Genomic DNA, 20,957 nt, shown 5'->3' on the forward strand with positions numbered 1-20,957 from the left:
GCGTGCGCTTCTGATGGGCCAACGTTGACGCTGCTGCGACAGCAGGTTACGTTCTTGACGACGCAGGCGCTGTTTGGGCAGTGGTGCTGCGTGTGATTCTTCAGCGCCCAGCAGCCACCGCATCGTTGCAGATGGCCAGCGTTTGAAATGTAGGGGCGCTGAAGTGGTAAAAAAATATAAAAAAACATCAACCTGACTCAAGTCAAAGTGATTAGATTAACTTTACGCTCATTCAATGATAGTCTGATGAACGGTTATTGATCTAAAAATATTACCTGCCTTTTCACTGATATTCCACAGGCACACCAGCCACGCTTGGTGTTCGTTAACTAGGAACATCGAACACAGTTCGCAACAATGTCCGTGTGACTTGTGGTATTTCTCCATTCCACCATTCCACCTGAATATGCGGCTCGTAGGGAAGAGTTTCCAATTTTTTACTGCGCATTACAAGTATATTATGGCACTTATTCAATTAAAATTGTAGCTTCAATTCATTGGTTATCACGTCGAAGGCCCCAAGGCACAACACAAAAGACGGTGAACGGGGGTGAGGGGTTAGAATACCAACACGTGCAAAAGCAGTCGTGAAAAGAAAGCTCCGACATTGCTGAGAGATATAAAATGTTTAAGAAGGGCTGCGTCAATTTCGTTTTACAGCGCAGGGCTATCTACGTCGACAACGTAACGCGCCAGGCTATATTTGTGGTCGACAGAAGAGTTTGCTGGGCTTCAACTACGCATTTCGGGATTTTTACGCTGCATTTTACATACTCACTTAGCAAGAATATCAATACAGATTTATTTAGTGTTACCAGTACGTCGTAAGGAAGTACGTCGCAAAGAAGCGATGCGCACTTCTCGGAATAGAATGGTGTGACGCTAAGAGCTGCAATGCATTGATGGGATTTCAAAAGGCGGTGCATCAAACAGGCGCCCAGCTTAGACTGGAAATCCTGCGGTTCCGGCAGGTGCAGGCCGGAATGTGCTACGCTCACCAAAGCGAGCTGTCCGCACGTTCCCGGTATTTCTCGTAATTACATTTTCGCGGAAATTAACAGATCGTTCAAAGCCCCTAGATGTCGGACAATGTGACCAGGTCTTTGGGGTGTCTCCGAGCATGAACAGCGGCACTTGAAGACAGCCGCCGTGAAGCAGTCGGTGACGCCCTCTAGGTCGGCCCACTGGTCAGCGTAAGATGCGAGTGCGTCTTCAACTAGGCGCAAGTCAGCGTTGTCATCCATTTCCTTCGACCTGCGAGAGTTCAGTTGAATAATTTGCCACTAATCTTAACTGCAATCAATGAATACTGTTAAATAAGAAATCCAGTGTAGCGATCAAAATGTTATGAAATGTGTCGTTTACTTCAATGTTGTCAGGCAAAATGGAGTTTCACGTAGGGTAAAATGGCAGCAACGGCATGACTTACGCGGGGAATTCGAAACATCAGCTTCTGTAACATCCTGATTTGGGTCTACGTTTGTTTTATGGCTCTTATATTCATAACCTACTTCCACGACCGGACATTATGATTACTTAAAGATTACTTATGGTAGAACAAGCAATGCGCTGAAGGCGGTAAAGTTTGCAGAGTGGCGTTCAGTACACTGCTATGCACTCGACCACATCGTCGGCCTCCTCCTTCCAGTGTGATCAGTAAAGGATTCGTGGCCAAGAAGGCCACGAGTGGGACCGTGAACGTGAAATCGTGTCGCCTTTTTAGCTGAATCGCTGTGAATTGAACTGCAATGTGCGGGGATGCCAGGTCGAAAAGATAAAAAGTAACCAGAAAATCAGAAAAACTAGCCAAAAAGTAGTCAACTTTTGCCAGGGGGAGTTAAATAGCTAAAAGTAACCACGCGTGTGTGAAAACAACTGCGACGTTTTAGTTAAATCAATAAACGGATAGTCGGCGCAAATATAAATATGTACTACATGAACACTTCAATATCAAAACTCTTGAGATTCAAGCCTAAATTATTGAATCTAGCAATCATTTCGTGCAGAATGACGAAGTCTTTGCGTTGTTGCAAAAATGACACTCTCTTCACACATCTCTCTCTTCACACTGATGGGCTAGTTGGTAGTGCACGATTCAGATAATAGCGCAAAGAATGACAAGGGCGGCGTCTCGTCTTGCTTTTTCGCCGTGCGTGTTATTTGTAATGATGAACGAGTTGCTGGCATGGAAGCATAAATTGTAGTCGCTTTCGCAATCATAACTTGCGTGATGACGAAGCCTGAGCAGTTAATATTACCGAGTCACAGTCCCTATCAAATCCTAACACATGACACAAGTAGTTCGTCGCATATCCGAGGCCTAATGTCGATGATGCAGAGCGCCCTGGACGCGGAGCGTTTTCGATTCCTGTTTACTTCCAATAGCGGTTTGAAGTCGCGTGCAACAATAGGTGGTCTCTAAAACGAGGCCCCAGGCAACATTTTCCCCCGAGTCCCAGCCACGTATCCAAAAGCATTTCCTTTTGTTTTCCCGCGAGGCCCGCTTGACTGGCAGGCGATAAACGTGCAGCTTTTTTATATATTTATTTGATGGTCCCCACCATTGACCTTTGCCTCTGCTTAGGCGACTGAGCCATTCTCTTCGGTAAAGTTCATGGTACAATAAGTCTACCAAATGCGATTTTGGCACAGCTGGAAACACGCATTGCCTGCGGTGTTTTTGCACCAAATACACGTACGCCAGGGGCTGCGACGTCACCAGATTAGATAGTTTCGTTCAAATCGAGGGAACGAGAAGGAAACCCAAAACATGCCCAGTAGCCAAGACGATTTTTCTCCCGCCACCGGCCTAAAAGAAGTAGCCAAATTGGCTCAAAATAGCCAAACCTGGCAACCCGGGCACTGTGTTCCTAAATGTATTATTAACTTAGCGCGTCATATCAAGGAACCTTGTCTCTTAAGTCTTTAGCAATATTCTGTTGCACTTGGACCCACTTTGGAAAATTAAACTCCAAGCTTGATGTTCTTTAGATACAAATGACATATATAGTATAAATCACAAAGAGGTGCCGATTCACGAGACGCCGTTGTGAGAGTCACTGGACTCTCAAGGCGGAAATGCTTGCTAGCAATGTCATAGGTCAGCTTCACCAAGAAGGAGGGGAATGTTGTCAGTCGGAGGCGGATCTAGCCTTGCGAAGTACGCAGGGAATTGCCCTTTCCGCCGTTCCATCGAACTCTGTCACATCATAGCTGTAACGTTAACTTAGCGACATGCCGTACTATAACTGGCGGTGAGCTCGATCTTAATAACAGTGTCTCCGAAAATTTTGACTCACCGCTAAGTTTCACCGAGAACTTAGTACGCCTTGGGTCGCTCACCGAGTGCGGCTCCAAGGCATTGATGTGTCATTTCACACAAGATTGAAGACGATGATGATAATGAATGGTTCAACAATGGCACAAACGCACTACATATGGCACGATCCGGCTGGTATTGTGAAAAAAATTGTAGACGAACATATCGAAGTAAGTGACAGTAAATAAAATAAAGTTTGCTGTATAGTCGGCCTTGTGAGAAGGCGATTAAATGAAAAGGAATTGATAATTATGACAGATATTTGCTTGGGTTCAGACCAGCGCCGGTGCCGACAGTGAGACCGGAGCGCGAGGAACGCTCCGAAGCAAGGCGCTGCATGGTGGTGGCGACCCGCTACCGTTTTTCTTCTTTAGAAAAATAATATTTGTGGTGGAGTGAATGTACAATTTTCCAAACATGCAGCGCCACACTTTTCCTGGTGGCGAAGTTTATCGAGAGGATGCGGCGGCCAGCAAACATCCATACAAATGTGAAGGTGTCGTGCAGAATTTATTATTTTTTTGCGACTTTGTAGTCTATCTTCTGAGGTGATCGGTTGGAACACGCGAGTTTGTTAATGCTGAACCTTGGACAAGAATTTCCGGATGATATTAAAGCCTTCAGCGAGCTTGCAGGAGCACAAGCAATGTGGGCGACGAGTCTTATCTCGAAGGCTATGCCTTACCGCAATACAAACAACAAATTAGGCACATCACCCATACTCAGCGCACCGATTGCAGACAAGTGTAATGGAAGAGCCTTTCAAACGCGAAGCATTTTTTAGCGAACCAGAGGCACTTTGACCGATCCTATCTATCTATCTATCTATCTATCTATCTATCTATCTATCTATCTATCTATCTATCTATCTATCTATCTATCTATCTATATCTATCTATCTATCTATCTATCTATCTATCTATCTATCTATCTATCTATCTATCTAGCCGCCTACTTTTGTGGGCTCTTGTGGTCGTCTCTTTAGCTTTATCAAAACGTTTATTGAGGGAGAAAAAGCAAAAAAGAAAAAAATGTCCAGGGAGTGGTTGGATCATGGCATGAATAATGCGATGCGACTTCCTTTCGCGTACATCTTGAAATACGTTCCACGAGTCACGTGTGGCAGACACCCGCATATCGGTGCCCGTGATATGCGGGTATATGACACAGGTGATTCATAGTTCATATTAGGGACAGCGGGAATTGACTTTGGAAATCTTAACGCGACAGCGTTAACGAGCCCGTGTCGCACAAAATTCTTTGCCGGCCTTGGCAGCCTCGTCGATGAGCGAGAAATAGCGATGGAAGTAAAGAATAACATTCGCGGCTCGAGCCGTAATCGAAGCCAGGTATTTTGCCTGGCAGTCAGGTCATCTATCACATAGCCACGCCAGCGCTTGAAACTGCTTTAGAGGAAGACCCCATCGAAGCGCCATGTCGGGCCAACGCCAAAGTATTGGCTATCCACGTTTACAACAATGTGATAAGCACTACACATGTACTCCTGTGAATGAGCAAGGTACAGTCAAGTGTTGCTCAAATACGCCGACAACCGCTGGTTAATAATGCGCAGGTCATCGCACCTTAATGTGCAGTTCGTTGCAACGAAAGTGACGTCTGTGCTTTAACGTGAGTTACAGTGTTTCGTCGAACCATGAGATACCCATTGGACGCCAGTGTAGTCGACACGCCTGGTAATCCCACGATATGCACACAACTACTTAGTTTACGCAGCGATGTCAATCCACTTTATAAAGTTTGGCACAAAGGGAAAAAAAAGCATACGCTGCTACTCGCCAACTGCTTCGCATGAAATCGATTCTCGCAATGCGGTAGCATCTGCCGATTTTTAACAGTGGAGGTGTTTATGCCAGCCAGTGCTAGGCAGTATCGAAGATACACGTATCTTAGATACTGTCTTAGATACTCTTCGGGTATCTTGTATTTGTATCGCGATATGTCTCGAAAAACGAGTATCTGTATTTGTATTTCCGATACATTCAATAATGTATCGTGTATCTTAAGATACAAGATACCGTTATCGCAACACCACTGTGCGAAACAATTGTCGCTGGCTGAACTCCGCTTCTGAAGCTTGTGCGGGCACCACTATGCCTCTGAATAAAACCAAAGGCGGCGACATAATTTTATTTTGCCGCCAGGGTACTCTAGTGAGGGCAGGCGGCGTGGTTTGCGCGTTCCTGCTGGTGGAGTAGAATCATGCGGTAGCGCTCGCGCAGTCTCCACACAACAAGCGCGCGAACGTCTACGCCCAGCCCACGTAGATTTCGTATACTCGATATTTTTTTCTTTTTAGTTGTGTCAGTTTCATGACACTTTCTCTTAGCCACGGTCCTGCGTCGCGCACTGTAATGAGTGCAGCGTCTATTGCGCAAGTTACTATGCCGCTTTCGTGTCGTAATTGAAGATCCTCTTGCGTGGTGCTTCGTAACGAAATCTGAAGCATGCAAGAATGAAGTTGCCTTGCGTCTCATGGCTTTCACACATCATCAATATGAAGCACCTCTTGGATGTAAGTTTGCCTTACATGCGATGACATCGACCTATATGTAAATAAGATTCTAAGAACAATAGATCCAACGATACCGATGCTCGACCTAATAGAACAAGCCTTTACCTAACAAAAGATATTTCGGTGTGCCAGATCATTTTGTTCGTGCTATTTATATATTCAAATAATTTTTGAAATCATAATTTGATTGTTAGCACAAATGCTTTCTTAGCTGTCCTTTTGCATTCCGTGCATTACCAAGGCCTCTTTATTGTTTTTTTCCGGAGTGGTCGCTGCAACATCTCTTTTGTAACGTGCTGCCAAAATAAGCTCTCTCCTTTATTGTTACTTTTAAATGTCTGCGTTATTTCTGCTAGTATTTGCGCATTTATACTTCACTTGAGTTTACTATTCTGCCCAGGCGATTTTGAAAACAAATATATAATTATGTGGGCGTGCCTTGAATACTATACAGTAATATTATTATTTGAGGTTTAACGTCCCAATACCACGTTATCATAATGAGAGACGCCGTGGAGGGCTCCGGAAATTGCGACCACCTCAGGTTCTTTAACATGCACTTAAATCTAAGAACACGGGCATCAAGCATTTTTGTCTCCATCGAAAATCCGGCCGCCGGGGCCAGGATTCGATCCCGCGACCTTCGGGACACATGTTGAGCACCATAACCACTAGACCACCGTGGCGGGTCTTGAGTAGACAGTACCAAACATTCTGCTTACCGCTTAATGAAGTAGCGAAATTGAGTTTGCATTATAATAATGGAAATTGTTAGGAGCCATCTTAAAGACGTTAGATGGGGGCACTCGAGAAGATGTTAGACGGGTGATTCGAGAAACATATATACCAAATGCTCCGTATCGCTCATGGGCGTCCCAACGAACAGTTTCAGGCAATTTTCCAAAGGCAATGAATTTTCTATTGTCTTACCTTAAGTTAGTTTGGTAAAGAGTTTCGTTTCTACAATTTGACTGCCGCCTTATTAATTGTCTCTATACCACGTGACAATACAATACGTCTGAGAAGTTTCCGAGTTGCAGATGTTCTTTCGTTTAAGAACAATTGTTCAAAGATTGCACGTTAGTGAGCATATCGATAACTAACGCTTTTCACCTGCATATGCGTAGAATATGAACAGCCATTGCAGTTTTATGTCCCCTACGTATGCACCATTCTTCACAAATGCCGCTTCCAGCTTTGTTGCTGCTGTACACCTGGCCGGTGATCAGGTATTACGCAGTGGTGGTTTATGGACAAGGTAAAAGTCCACGCCGGTATTTGCACCATCATGCGAAGGCCTCTTTTGAAGTTCTTCCCGGTAAGTTGCTTCGGAATTGAGTTAATGTACTTTGAGCTAGAAATACAAAACTTTTAAGATACTAAAGGCATTTCATCCAAATGAAACAAAATAGGTCAGAGTTAAGGAATTTCAAGCAGAAATTTTTGTGCGTTGGCGTTTCCTGCTGCATCCTATGGATATACATTACCTAGCTGGTGACTGTATCGAAGTATCTTACGATACAATTGGCAAGTATCGCATCGAATACAAGTATCGCGGTAGTATCTCGTATCTGTATCTCAAATACTTCTTACCTCAGTATCTTGTATCGTATCGCGATACAATTTCAAACAATCTTTGCCCAGCCCTGGTGTCTGCTGGCCATCAAGATTGGGAGAATATACGTTACTGTTCGTCTGTTTTCCCTTCAATTCCTATATAGCCACGATACCGCTGGATTGTCTCCATTTTTTTATTTTTTTCGGCCGCGAGCCTACGTTATCTTTCGGCCCACCCCTGCCGTCCAGAGTAAATTACTTGTCGGAGTGCGCTCGGGAAGCCACAACGAAGCTCCAATTGACGCGCCGAATTGCCCGGCGACGACTAGCGGACTCGCAGGACAATCAGAGAGTGCATATGACGCCCGCCATGCTGACTTTAGCCTGCTTCTCTTACGGGCCCTCTAAGGCGGCGTTGGACTTCGGATGAGTTATTTGAAGGCTATTCCGGCCCTGACTGTATCTTACGTCAAGTGACCGACGTCACATACGCAATCGCTCTATAGCGAGACCACTGTCGTTCAGCCTCGTTCTGATATTGTGCATGTCACGCGTCTCAAACCATCTTTCGAGAAACCATCTTTCGAGTGCCTGCTAATTAGCACCGGCTAGGTGCTCTAGCGGCCAAGAAATACTGTAACAGGCTGCAAAGGACGACGAAGAGGACAGCAGAAGAAGTCTTTGGACTATATATTTTATGCCCCGTAACAATACATTCCTTCATCGTAAATTCCGAGAAAACAGAAGTGGTAATAATTAGACAGATCCAAACTAGAAGTAAAACTTCACAGGGTCCCCTATGCATTCGCCAGGGCGACGCGAAGGCGAAAGCCATCCGGTGTGGCTATTTTACCGTCCACTATATAACACGCGAACGCCACGAAGGCGAGTGAGCGCGGAGCTCGGTCGGCAAGACCCACGAAGCTCGCGGGTGCTCATGTAACTTTTTATTTATTTATTTTTATTTATTTATTTATTTATTTATTTATTTATTTATTTATTTATTTATTTACTTATTTATTTATTTATTTATTTATTTATTTATTTATGTGTTTGATCCTCAGGATACACTTTGTACCTTGTAGAGGGAATTTCTAACAAACTAAAGTACAGAAAAAAATACTATATAATAGTAAGTTAATACACACAGGGACTAAGCTTTGCTAAATGGACAATTAAAATTAAATACGCAGAGAGTACACTAAACAGGCAATGCACACCAATGAACATGTAATATGCCTGTTCGTACGATTCCTTATTTCATGTTGATTAGTGCATTCTTAAAACTTGTGGTGTCGGTGATGCTTACTAATGATGCAGCTAGACTATTCCAGTCGATTGAGGTCTTAGGAATGAATAATTGTGAACATGCTATGGTGTTATGACGAGGTACGTTAACTTTAAGTACGTAATCATGACGAGCTGAATAGTAAGACGCAGGGTGGATCCGAAGGGAGCGTAGGGATGCATTCTGGTAATACATTTTATGGAAAAACGAAATGCGCGATTCTTTTCTGAGAAGAGAAATAGTGGTATCTGAAGCAGGCCCGTAACCAGGAATTTTTTTCGGCGGGGGGGGGGGGGGGGGGGGGCGGGGGTGCACTTGCCGAAAACCTTGACTATTCTAGAAAAACACCTATTTTCATTATTTATTTTTCGCAAACACACCTTCATCAAAAGTTTGGGAAGAGGGGGGCATAGCCTCCCCCCCCTCTGGCTGTAGGCCTGATCTGAAGGGTTCTCTTCATTGATGTAACACTAGCAGTGCGATTATAGTTAGCAAAGTTGAAACGAACAGACCGGTTTTGTACTAATTCAATTTCGTTAATTAACGTGACTTGATGAGGATCCCAAATGAATGAGGCACGTTACAATTGTGCGCGGATGTACACTATATGGAACAGTCGTTTTAATGGAACAGACACAAAGGAAAAATCTATCTTGAAGTGTAATAACGAACGGTTAGCTTGAGATATTAGGTACTGTATATGCTGCTTCAGAAAAAGGTCAGACCCAGTGTCAACGCCTAGATAGCGGTAGCATGTAACGGGGCAGTTATTTAGGACATAGGTAGGGCAGGTTGCGCTTGAACGAGAAATGCGCATCGATTTACATTTATTAATGTTGAGCTCCATGCGCCATGTAATGCACCAGGTATATATGCTATTATTGGATATATTATTGTTATTGCGATAACAATTATATGGGCACTGTCAACGAGTTTTTATGTATAGGTATGTGTATATGTGCAAGAGCCACAACATAAAAATAGTCTGAGAAAAAATTTTCCGAAGAGCGCGACCGAGGATTCGAACCTGCGACCCCTCGCAACGAAACGCGACGGGTTCTGGCCCACAACGCATGCGCCCTACAGCACACTGCCAGCAAGCATTTATATACACCATTTCACGTTAATGCTATGCACATCTCTGAGGTTCTTCAGCGTGGCGATGGCGTGTTCACGATCACCCGTAGGATGGCGCGCAGGGTCAAAGGGCGGGTTTTTGGCGCCACCCCGCCCGTCTTTCGCCGCCGGAGTGGCGATGCGCCTTCAGCTCCGTACTTTGCCCAACAGGACGTGGTTGCCCCTACTCGCGCGCAGATCCTTCATCGCTCAGATTGCGTTGTAGACATAGACAACACGAAGGTCAGTTCGCTTGCTTCAGTGGCCATGTTTGCTAAAGAAGGGACGTGCTAGCCTTTCTTCGTATGGCATTACAATTTATTGCTAATATACTCATTGCTTCGCCCTTGCGGATAAACTGTGCCTTTTTTATTTGCCACAGGCCGGCATTTCCGCCAAGGTAACCTTCGCAAGAGACACATAAGGCTTTCTCCTTAAAAAACTTATGCTATGAAACCAAAATATCACACTTGTGTTGTAAATTTCGTGTAGATGTTTGCGCATCTCTCAGGAAGCTCGCAAAATTTGACCACTTTCTGTCCGGTATAAAATTTGTGGTTGAATGATTTAATGTCGCAATTTACACTGTACACCTGCATGGCAAATACGGTTGGAGACTAAATAAATTCACAACCTAGAAAACGCCCTTGTATACCGCAAAAAAAAACGGAAGTGATTGCAAAAGCTAGATACACGTCACGACGTCATGCAGCGTTTGGCTCTTTTTTATCTCTCGAGTGACAATTACTAGCCCAATTCGGCTTGCTTTGCCGCTGATACCAATGCGTGCAAAGCAATATGCCCAGTGATATATCACACTGTTTCCATAGCGGCCATAAGACCGGTGATTCATGATTTCCAGCGAACCCCTGCTCCACGTAACTACCGTATCTGTTAGTGAGGCACCATAAGAATGCTGCAGTGGTAACTTAGAACCATGCTTACGTGAGGCTGGTCGACAACAGAATTTTCGTAACTGGGCTAGTGTTGCAGGCAAACTTTGTCCACGTTTTGCTTTTTCTATTTCGGTACTAACCTGGGGAATCGGCACCTCCTTCGGCAGCCTGCAGCCATGTCGTTCTTGGCCTTCGGAGCTTTCGAAGACGAACCATGGTGGCCAGAACTGCTGGTAAGGAGAAAACGAGAAAGTCACGTGAGCAACACGAATAGTGGCGCTGGCACATTAGCTTTAAAAACTTGTAGGATGCTCTAGCTTAGCCTTCAATAGCAGAACGCGATAGCGTAATCGGGTCCCGTTTGCATTGCCTTCTCAACCGCTAGCATGGCTCCACTTCTCGGTGGACACCGTTCCTCAAGGTAGGGAACAGTGGCCGTTTCGAACTATCCTAGAATTCCTGCTGCAAGCAAGGTGTCGGAAAGGAATGTTTTTCGTTTCGGTTTTAGTTTCGTTCCACCGCAAAAAGTTCCGTTCCGTTTCTGTTCCGGAACCAAAAAAAAATGTTCCGTAACGGTTCGTAACAGTTTCTTTATGCAAAAATTTGAAGTTAAGGTTTCCGTAACGGTTCGTAACAGTTTCTTTATGCAAAAATTTGAAGTTAAGGTAATCATAAAGAACAGTGGATTTGTGATGTAGTTACTTGCCCTCCTCATAGGAAAGTGGGACAAGGGTAAAACACGTTCTTCAGAGGAGAGGAAGTAACTGTACCAGGAATTCCTACCAACTAGCACAACCCATTATTAATTTCAAAGTCATAGTATTTATTTTCTCAAAAGACGAATACAAATTTTTTTAATGGGCTCAATGCTTTGTGTCAAGGGAGTGAGCACGATCTCAGAAGCAGCACGTCATTAAGTGTTCTCTCTGATGAGCGAGAACGCTGTTCTGAGAAAAAGATCGCCAGGCTTGTGTGGAACACGCAGCACAGTAACAACGAAAGCTGGAAGAGCGGAATTTGTAGAGGCCGTAGGAGAGTCTCTTGGGGCAATAATACAAGTACACATGCAAGGGACCTACTACGCCATAAATCATCCCAATTTTTCTAAAGTAGAGAAGTTCCCACTATGCAATTTTTCGTCATTCTTCCGAGTCTCGTGGTACACGCTACACATCTGTAAGGCATTGTGTGCACTTTGTGCTGACTGATGATGATAAAGAGTTATGGCTGAGCACATTGCAGTGGGTGGGAAGCAGTGTTGCGGAATGGGCGCCTCCATTCCATTTCAATTCAATTGCGGGGAATCAGAACTTGCTGCAATTCCATTCCTTTCAATTCCTCGGAATGAAAAAAAACTTAGCCCATTCGCACTCTCAGAATGGCCCGGCAGTTCAATTCCAATCCTGCAATTCCTCGACGTAGGAGAGGCATCTTGATAGTTTTATCGAGTTAAGAATGAACGCCCCATAAAGCTGATGTCATCAGATGCATTAAGAGCTTTAAAAGTACGCAAAACACGTTAACAAGGTCGAGGGATAGTAGCTTGGTGACATATCTCGCGCAGTACAACCACCCTACTAATTCCCATAGGGGCAGTTCTCCCGCTACCTATACTATTTGCATGGTCAGCATGTTTGAACGAATGGTGGTGTTACATAGCGTATTTTTTAAGTAGTATTCAAGAAGACCATGCAGTTTTGTCACAGGTCTGGAGCGGTCGTGAATATGGAGAAAACTAAGATTTCGTTACTGGGGAATAAGACCCTCTAGATCTCCTGGTATTAGTTGGAACAGTGCACCGCTCGGGCACCTTGTGCCATTGTATCGAATACGGAACACTGGGCCGCACTGCTCGTCAGCACTCACGCTTGTTAAGCGCGCCTCGCAAGCATGGATGGGGTGAGGAGAACTTTCTGTGTTCGCCTGTGCGCAGGTATGCAATGTCTTCCTTGTCGCAAAGGGTATTTACGTGTGTCAGGTACTAACTGCTCGTGAGACAAAGATCAGCCTTTGCATAGAGTATTCGCCACTTTCGTGTGGGGGTATCAATGGGAATCAAGGCACTGGGGATAACTTGTTTCTCCCTTCAGTATCTGCTGCGATAATGCTTTTGTTTGTACACTAACTTGCCCCTTGGTTTCTAGTAGGCACGTTGCTTATAAATGTACCGTGCTTCTAATCAGCGAAGCCATTTTAAAAATACTGCTTTATTGTTAATTTCGAGGCTCTGACTTACTAATGTTTGAAGTTTGAAAAACAGCACGTAGACGAAAACGTGCTCTATTTTCGGAAAAAGATGTAATTCCATTCCCATTCAATTCAGTGCAAAAGGCGCTTATTTCCGTTTCCATTCCATTCCTCCAAGCGTTGTCCCCATTCCATTCCGGCGCCGCGAACATGTGGAATGATTCCGGATTCATTACAATTCTGGTGGGGCAACTCCGCAACACTGGTGGGAAGCATTAAACAACACACTCTTTGCGCAATTACCATTTTTTGACGACTGGTTTTTATTTTACATTTCTGCCACGCTATATTAAATATGTTAACACGATTCCTTGCCCGACATGACACCTGTATAGAGTATTTTTGCGAAGGAGTTACAAGCACCAGCGTGGCACTGTGGTGGAAGAGCCGACTGCCACGCAGAGGGCGCGCGTTGAAATCTCATCCGATCCTAGACATTTGTTTCTCATTTATTTTTTTAAATCAAGCGATAGCGGTCACGGACACCGGCGGCGGCAGAAAACTATGGCGCAAAATTAACTGTTGTGATCTCATAGCAGCTTTCGCTGTAACAAACTTCAGCGCCGACAATGCCCTCTCCACTTTGGCCTGTGTGACAGGCACGCAAAAGTCCACTTGCGTTAATATAACCATCTCTGGTTGCCACTGTTTTTGTTTTTCGCGCAATTTCAACATATATTTGCTTTGGAATTCCTGCCTGAGGTACGCGCTAATACTGTACCCTGAGATATGCTCACAATACATGAGCTCAGTTGCTCTGGATTGGGAAGTTTTCTCTTGAACCGAAAAACGATTGAAAAATTTCGGTTTCACTCCGGAACGAAATAATAGATAAAGTTTCGGTTACGTTCTCGTTCCGGTCGAAAATATCGTTCTCTTTTTTTCTTTTTTCGTTTTCGGTTTTCGTTACGTTCCGACACCCTGGCTTTAAGTATGGTTGCGGAGGGCCCACTACGACACAATTTTTCTATTTTCGAATAGGCGAAGTATCCACTATGCATCCGTGAGGTGTCACGGGCACCCGCGCAGGTGCACGCTATGTTGAGGCTGTTGCCGATAATGATGATTAATTATACCTGTACGCTTTGTAATTGGTGGGCCTTTAAAACAACCACTCATTGTGCAATGCACATGTTTTGACGCCTGCTGGTATTCTACGCTTCTGCCGCGCAATATTACATTAGGAGGAGACTCCTAGCACGAGACGACATTCCTATAAGGTTTTTTTCCTGAAAAAATTTGGAGCACTGACGCGGCTGTGTGGTAGAGCACCTGCTTGCCAAGCAGAAGTCCTGCGTTCGATCACCCCTCGAACCGAAGATTTTAATAATTTATCTATTTTCATCTCTTTCAAATTTTCACTCATGGACTGATTATTCGCTCACAACCAACGACGCCGACGCCGACACTGGAATTTCTAAGCAACGAGCTCTGTAGCGCTTTCGCGCTAAAATAACACGTGCTTGTGGCACAGTGGCGTGGCTACGGGAGGAGAGAGGAGAGTGCAGGAGGGCGTTGCAACCCTCTCGCCCCCCACCCTCCTCCCCACATAGTCGCAAACTTGAACGACCCCAATTACCGGCTTTATTTATTTTAGACATGTATGGAGCTAGCATGAACAGAGCCAAAACAAACTTCCAAAGTTCGATTACAAAATTTATTATTTTATTTAGTCAATATTCCTCACTGCAGTCAGTCAGATCATCGTCCAACATTTTTCGCCTACGGCTACGCCGCCTCTAATCTCTGAACCGGTATCATTAGAAATGGTTCGAGTTGGATGTGATTTTCGAAGTTATCGGCTGCAAATTCTAGATTGCAATATGAGCTCCAATTCAGGTCAAATAATAATTAGTGAAGCATCATTACTAAACTATTCGTTTTCATTTATTATGCAAATAATATACAAAACGTTAAAGCGCTCTAGCGTAAAACGCAGCGTTGGTCTACGTTTAACTAAATTTCAGCATCCGTAATAATTTCGTTATAACGAGGTTGACGTCTTCTAAAGCTTAAATGCCACGTTAGAGACCCACAAATTTGGCAGAGTATGCACAGGAAGTGTAGTGAGAGAGAAGAAATATGAACGAACGATTTTATGATTTATGAGCGACGTACGCCAAGCAAAAATGCAAACACAGGTTGACCCTTCCCCAGGCAGTACCACAGAGATAAATGTGATGGCCCCTGATAATTCGAGTTGTTCTAGCAGCCACCTCACACAGGTCAAGCGAATCCAGTCTGCAATTTGCATGGACTCTGAATTACCCTCGCTCACCCAGCAAGTGAGAATGTACAGTGCTGTTTTCACATAAGACTCACCTCATATCGCCTGCTCCTGCGGTGATGCCCGTCTGACGAAAGTACTCGAGCCTCAGTTCCTGAGCTTCCTCGCGGATGACACTCCTCAGGCATGACATCACCATTCTCGTAGCGCCTTTCTAAATTAACAAAAAAAAAGCTTGTTTACAACATGCATATTCCCAATTCCAAGATTGCATTGTCCGTCATTACCGGCGGCAAGTTTTCCTCTTTAATTCATCTTTCCTTTGTCTACCAATTACTTCACTTCAGTTCTTAAGGCGAAAACTTTATAGGCCGCATCAAACGGCAAAAGTGACCGTCGCCGTAGTAGTCCTCAACACAAATGACACCAAACATCGTCATCATTATCAACACCGTCGAAGATGACTATGGTAATTCCTCCCCGAAGTAGAAGGTGATCACTCATCGAAGAAGATGATGATGATGATTAATCAAAGATGGAGATTTGGTTATCATTACGTTAATGATGATCACCAGACAGAAACACCTGATGGCTTCCGCCTTCGAGTCGTCTTAGGCGAATGCATAAAGGATCCTGAGAGTTTTTTTACTAGAAATAACGCACTATACGTGCTGCCATTGGCTGCACTGCCTGTTACCTTAATTTTGTACAGGAAATTTATCTCTCCTATTGCGGTTGCATCACTGCACCACCGGCAGTTCATGCATAGGAGGGAGATAGTCAGGAGGTTGACTACTCACCGCAAGTTCTTGTTCGTCTTCACCGGCTCCTGGTCAAGATAGAGAGAAAAAAATGAAACGTATATGTAAACAGTGTTCCTCTCGAGATTCTTCGTCTTTAAAGTCTATCCTGTAGATATTGACCTTGAGTATGGGATGATTGCATACGTTACAAGGAATGCTAATGTATCAGCTCTGACTTCATAAAAATAATTGATAACCTTTACGTATTATTCCTTTCACTTTTTATCTACCTTGCAGAAACGCACCAAATATATAAAACGAGCTATATCTGGTTCTTTTGATGGTTTCCCTTCAGTCTTTCACACAATATACATCACTACCACTTTCTTTTCAAAATTCTTCATCCGGCCAAATCTATTCATTTTTTGTGCGTGTGTGTGAAAACAGCAGCAGTGACAGTGCCAGTTCCTTCAGTGTAAACCCTTTTGTTCCATAAAACAGTTGATACTTGCAGGTGTGAAGCTTGAAAAATGTAGCGTATACCAATTTGACAAAGTAGAAAAAACTTCGGGCCTACCATATTGTTGCGAATATATTTATAACTTATTTACAGTGTAGGATGGTCCAGCAGTCAAGATGGCGGTTGTTACTTCCAGCACACCGACACGTCGTCTGCCTCTTCTTCGCACACCTCACCATAGTCATAGCTGCAACCCCGCTACATCGACCTCCGGCGGCGAAAGCGCCGACTCGGCGCCTGTTAGCAGGTGATGGGCGAAAGGTACGGCTTCAGGCGAGCGACGTGGACGACGTTTGAAGACGTAGAGGGCGCCGTAGGGTCCAGAGGGGCGATGTCATAGGTAACCTCAGTCACCTGGCGTAGCACACGGTAGGGGCCGGAGTATTTGGGCAGAAGTTTTTCGGCCAGGCCAACATGCCGAGACGGAGACCACAGGAGAACGAGGTCACCCGGACTGAAGCGAACGTTCCGGTGGCAACTGTCGTATCTATGTTTCTGGCTGAGTTGAGAGTCCGAAAGGCGTCGATGGGCGATCTGACGGGCCTTTTCGGCTGTGCTGATAGCGTGGCGAGCATATTCGGTGGAGATGTGGTCAGGGATGGGTACGAGCGTGTCGAACGGCAAGGTCGGTTCTCTTCCATACAGAAGGTAAAAGGGAGAATATCCAGCAGTGTCGTGGCGCGAGCTATTGTAAGCGAAAGTGACAAAGGGTAGAGCAATGTCCCAGTCGTGATGATCAGTCGAGACATACATGGCGAGCATGTCAGTGATCGTGCGATTCAAACGTTCTGTGAGTCCGTTCGTTTGGGGGTGATAGGCCGTTGTAAGCTTGTGCTTGGTTGCACAAGAGCGAAGTAGGTCCTCGATTACCTTGGATAAAAAGTAGCGGCCTCGGTCCGTGATGAGTTGACGAGGAGCGCCGTGATGTAAGATGACGTCTTGTATCAAAAAGTCGGCGACGTCTGTAGCGCAGCTGCTCGGGAGAGGTCTCGTATTGGCAAAACGGGTAGAATAATCCGTAGCGACGGCGACCCATCTGTTACCGTTGTGAGAAAGTGGGAAAGGTCCCAGAAGGTCGAGGCCGACACGAAAAAAAGGCTCAGCAGGTATGTCTATGGGTTGAAGGAGCCCGGCGGGGTGTACAGCTGGCCTTTTCCGGCGTTGGCACGACTCGCAAGAAGCGACATAACGATGTACGGAACGGTAGAGGCCGGGCCAGAAAAAGCGTCGGCGGACACGGTCGTACGTTCTGGCAACACCAAGGTGGCCGGCCGTTGGTACATCATGTAGTTGCTGAAGTACGGTCGAGCGGAGATGAGTGGGTACTACAACTAGTAGTTCCTGTCCCACTGGGCGCATGTTCCGTCGGTATAAGATACCGTCTATGATGACGAACATGCGAAGCGAACTGTCCGTCGAGTCAGTATTCAGGCGGGTGATTAGATCTCGTAGGGACGCGTCACGCTGTTGCTCGTCACCGATGTTGCCGAAAGCAGAGAGCGAGGAGATACAGATGGACGTGTCATCCGTTACGTGGTCTGGATCGTCAACGGGGTACCGAGAAAGGCAGTCGGCGTCTTGATGTAGACGGCCGGACTTGTAGACCACTGTGTACGTGAATTCCTGGAGGCGCAGAGCCCAACGAGCTAGGCGCCCTGTTGGATCTTTGAGTGCTGAAAGCCAGCATAGAGCGTGGTGGTCTGTGGTAACGGTGAAAGGTCGACCATATAAATAGGGACGGAATTTACCAACTGCCCATACAAGCGCCAGGCACTCGCGCTCAGTAATAGAGTAATTGCGTTCGGCAGGGGAGAGGAGCCGGCTGGCATACGCAAGAACTCTATCATGACCGGATTGACGCTGGGCTAACACAGCGCCAATGCCGTAACCACTAGCGTCTGTGCGGACCTCGGTGTGAGCAGACGGGTCGAAGTGGGCGAGGATCGGCGGTGTGGTGAGCAGCGTAATGAGGCGGGAAAAAGCACTGGCTTGGTCAGGACCCCACCAAAATGGCACATCTTTCTTGAGAAGATCAGTGAGGGGGCGGGCAATATCTGCGAAGTTTCTGACGAATCGTCGGAAATATGAGCATAGGCCCACAAAACTTCGAACGTCTTTGGCACAAGTTGGTATGGGAAAATCGAGGACAGCGCGAACTTTGTTGGGATCGGGTCGGATGCCAGATGAGTCAACGAGATGCCCGAGAATAGCAACTTGGCGATGGCCAAAGTGGCATTTCGATGAGTTAAGTTGTAGCCCAGCCGCACGAAACACTGAAAGAATGGACGAAAGTCGGTCGAGGTGAGACTCAAAGGTGGGGGCAAATACAATGACGTCGTCCAGGTAACACAGGCAGATAGACCATTTAAAGCTGCGCAAAAGCGTGTCCATCATCCGCTCGAACGTGGCCGGCGCATTGCACAAGCCGAACGGCATGACTCTGAATTGGTAGAGACCGTCAGGCGTTACAAAGGCAGTCTTCTCACGGTCGAGGTCGTCTACGGCGATTTGCCAGTAACCAGAGCGTAGGTCTATCGAAGAAAAATAGGTAGCACCATGAAGGCAGTCCAGGGCATCATCGATACGAGGAAGCGGGTAGACATCCTTTTTGGTGATCTTGTTTAAATGCCGATAATCCACGCAGAAACGCCAGGTGTTGTCTTTCTTTTTAACTAAGACTACAGGGGAAGCCCACGGACTCGAAGAAGGCTCAATAATGCCTTTTGTGAGCATCTTGTCGACCTCCTGTTGAATAACTTGGCGCTCTGATGGTGAAACTCGGTAAGGACGCCTGTGAATTGGAGCTGCATCACCGGTATCTATGCGGTGCTTGACTTGCGAGGTTTGACCTAAGGGCCTACCGTCGAAGTCAAATATGTCAGAGTAGATCATAAGGAGATCAGTGAGGTCTTTAACTTGAGAGGGCAAAAGTTCTGAGGCAATCATCTTGGTGATGTTGTTGTGCAGTGTAGAAGAGGTGACTGCGTCGACTCTATGCGGGATCGGAGAGACGACAACGGGCAGTTCAGGTGACACCGATGAGATCTGGCACTCGTGCGACGGTGACAGAGTAGCAAGAGCAATGCCTTGTGGTAGGACTTGAGGGCTGAATCCGAAGTTCAGAAGAGGAAGGCACGCCTTGTTCGCTGTAACAGTTACAACTGTGTATGGAGAGGAGACGCTGCGGGCCAGTAGAACACTGGGAGAAGGAGAAACCACGTAATCACCATCCGGTACATTGGGATAGGGTTCAACAGCGACGCAAGTTAGGGCTTGTGGTGGCAGACGAATAGCCTCAGCACACGAAAGTTTGGTCTGAACCACCTCCGACACGTCGGCGGACGCAGGCAAGTCAAGTTGTACAACACCGGCCGAGCAGTCAATGACAGCAGAGTGGTCAGACAAGAAATCGAGTCCGAGGATGACATCATGTGGACAATGAGCGAGAACATGAAACAGAACGGACGTCTGGCGGTCGGAGAACCTCACACGTGCCGTGCACATTCCGAGTACAGCAGGAGTTCCTCCACTAGCGACACGTACAAATAGGGACTCGGGCGGCGTAAGGACCTTATTTAATCGTGCACGGAGATCAGAGCTCATAATAGAAATATGTGCGCCGGTATCAATGAGGGCAGTAACAGGTAGGCCATCCACTTCCACAGCAAGCAGGTTCTGGTCCGTAGTGAGGGTCAGCAGAGGGTTTTCAGGTCGGGGGTCGAATGCAGCGTCACCTCCGGGAGCTGCATTGCTCAGTTTTCCGAGTATGGGCGTCCAGTAGGGCGGGGCGACGAATGGCGACGGAGCTGAGGTGACCGGGAGCGACGATCGCTTGGGGACGGCGAACGGCTGGAGCGTCGGACCGATGTCGCAGGAGCCTCAGCGTATGGTCCACCGTCACGAGCGGGAAACTGCAGGGTCCGGTGGTTGTCGTCACGTCGATAGCCAGAAAACGAGCGAGATGGAAAGGTGCGAGAACGACAGTAGCGAGAAGTATTTCCTACACCGTGGCAACGAAAGCAGATCGGCTTGTCGTCCTGCGTTCTCCACTGGGCAGGATCACGATAGCGGCGAAACATTTCCGGTGCACGAGGAGGCGTTATGGAACTGACACGAGGTTCCGTCAACGAACACACCGGCTGCAGTCCGACATTCGCAAGCTCTTCCCTCACAACCTGCTGGATCAACGAGATCGTTGGTCGAGGATCATCAGATGGCCGCGTCAGGAAAGACGGTGGCGACGCCGCCTCGATTTCTCGGCGCACGATGCGAACTACGCTCTCGTTGGTAGGCGGTTGACCGCATGGCGGCTGAAGGTCCTCGCAAGATGATGTAGCGGCCGTGTTCGGAAGTCGCACGAAATGCTGGGCAATGCGGCGACTCTTCAGTTCTTCGAACCGGCGGCACTCTTTGATGATGTCGTCCACGGTGGAGCAGTCTTTAGACACTAGTAAATTGAAAGCATCATCCGCAATTCCCTTGAGCAAGTGGCTTACTTTGTCACCCTCTGA

At 46.3% G+C, this 20,957-nt stretch overlaps 1 protein-coding gene across 1 annotated transcript in view; it reads right to left on the reverse strand.

Moving 5' to 3' along the window:
* Positions 1-281: 281 nt before the first annotated feature.
* LOC119393098 (uncharacterized) overlaps positions 282-20,957 on the reverse strand; it is a 62,895-nt gene continuing 42,219 nt past the window's right edge. Inside the window, exons 5-6 of the mRNA XM_049419270.1 lie at positions 10,850-10,939; positions 282-1,254 (exon numbers count right to left, since the gene is read on the reverse strand). Of these exons, the coding sequence (XP_049275227.1) occupies positions 1,038-1,254; positions 10,850-10,939 (307 nt within the window). The 3' untranslated portion in view covers positions 282-1,037. The remainder of the gene's footprint in view (positions 1,255-10,849; positions 10,940-20,957) is intronic.

Source organism: Rhipicephalus sanguineus, chromosome 1 (genome assembly GCF_013339695.2).
Source record: "Rhipicephalus sanguineus isolate Rsan-2018 chromosome 1, BIME_Rsan_1.4, whole genome shotgun sequence".
In the NCBI taxonomy this organism is placed as follows: Eukaryota; Metazoa; Arthropoda; class Arachnida; order Ixodida; family Ixodidae; genus Rhipicephalus; species Rhipicephalus sanguineus.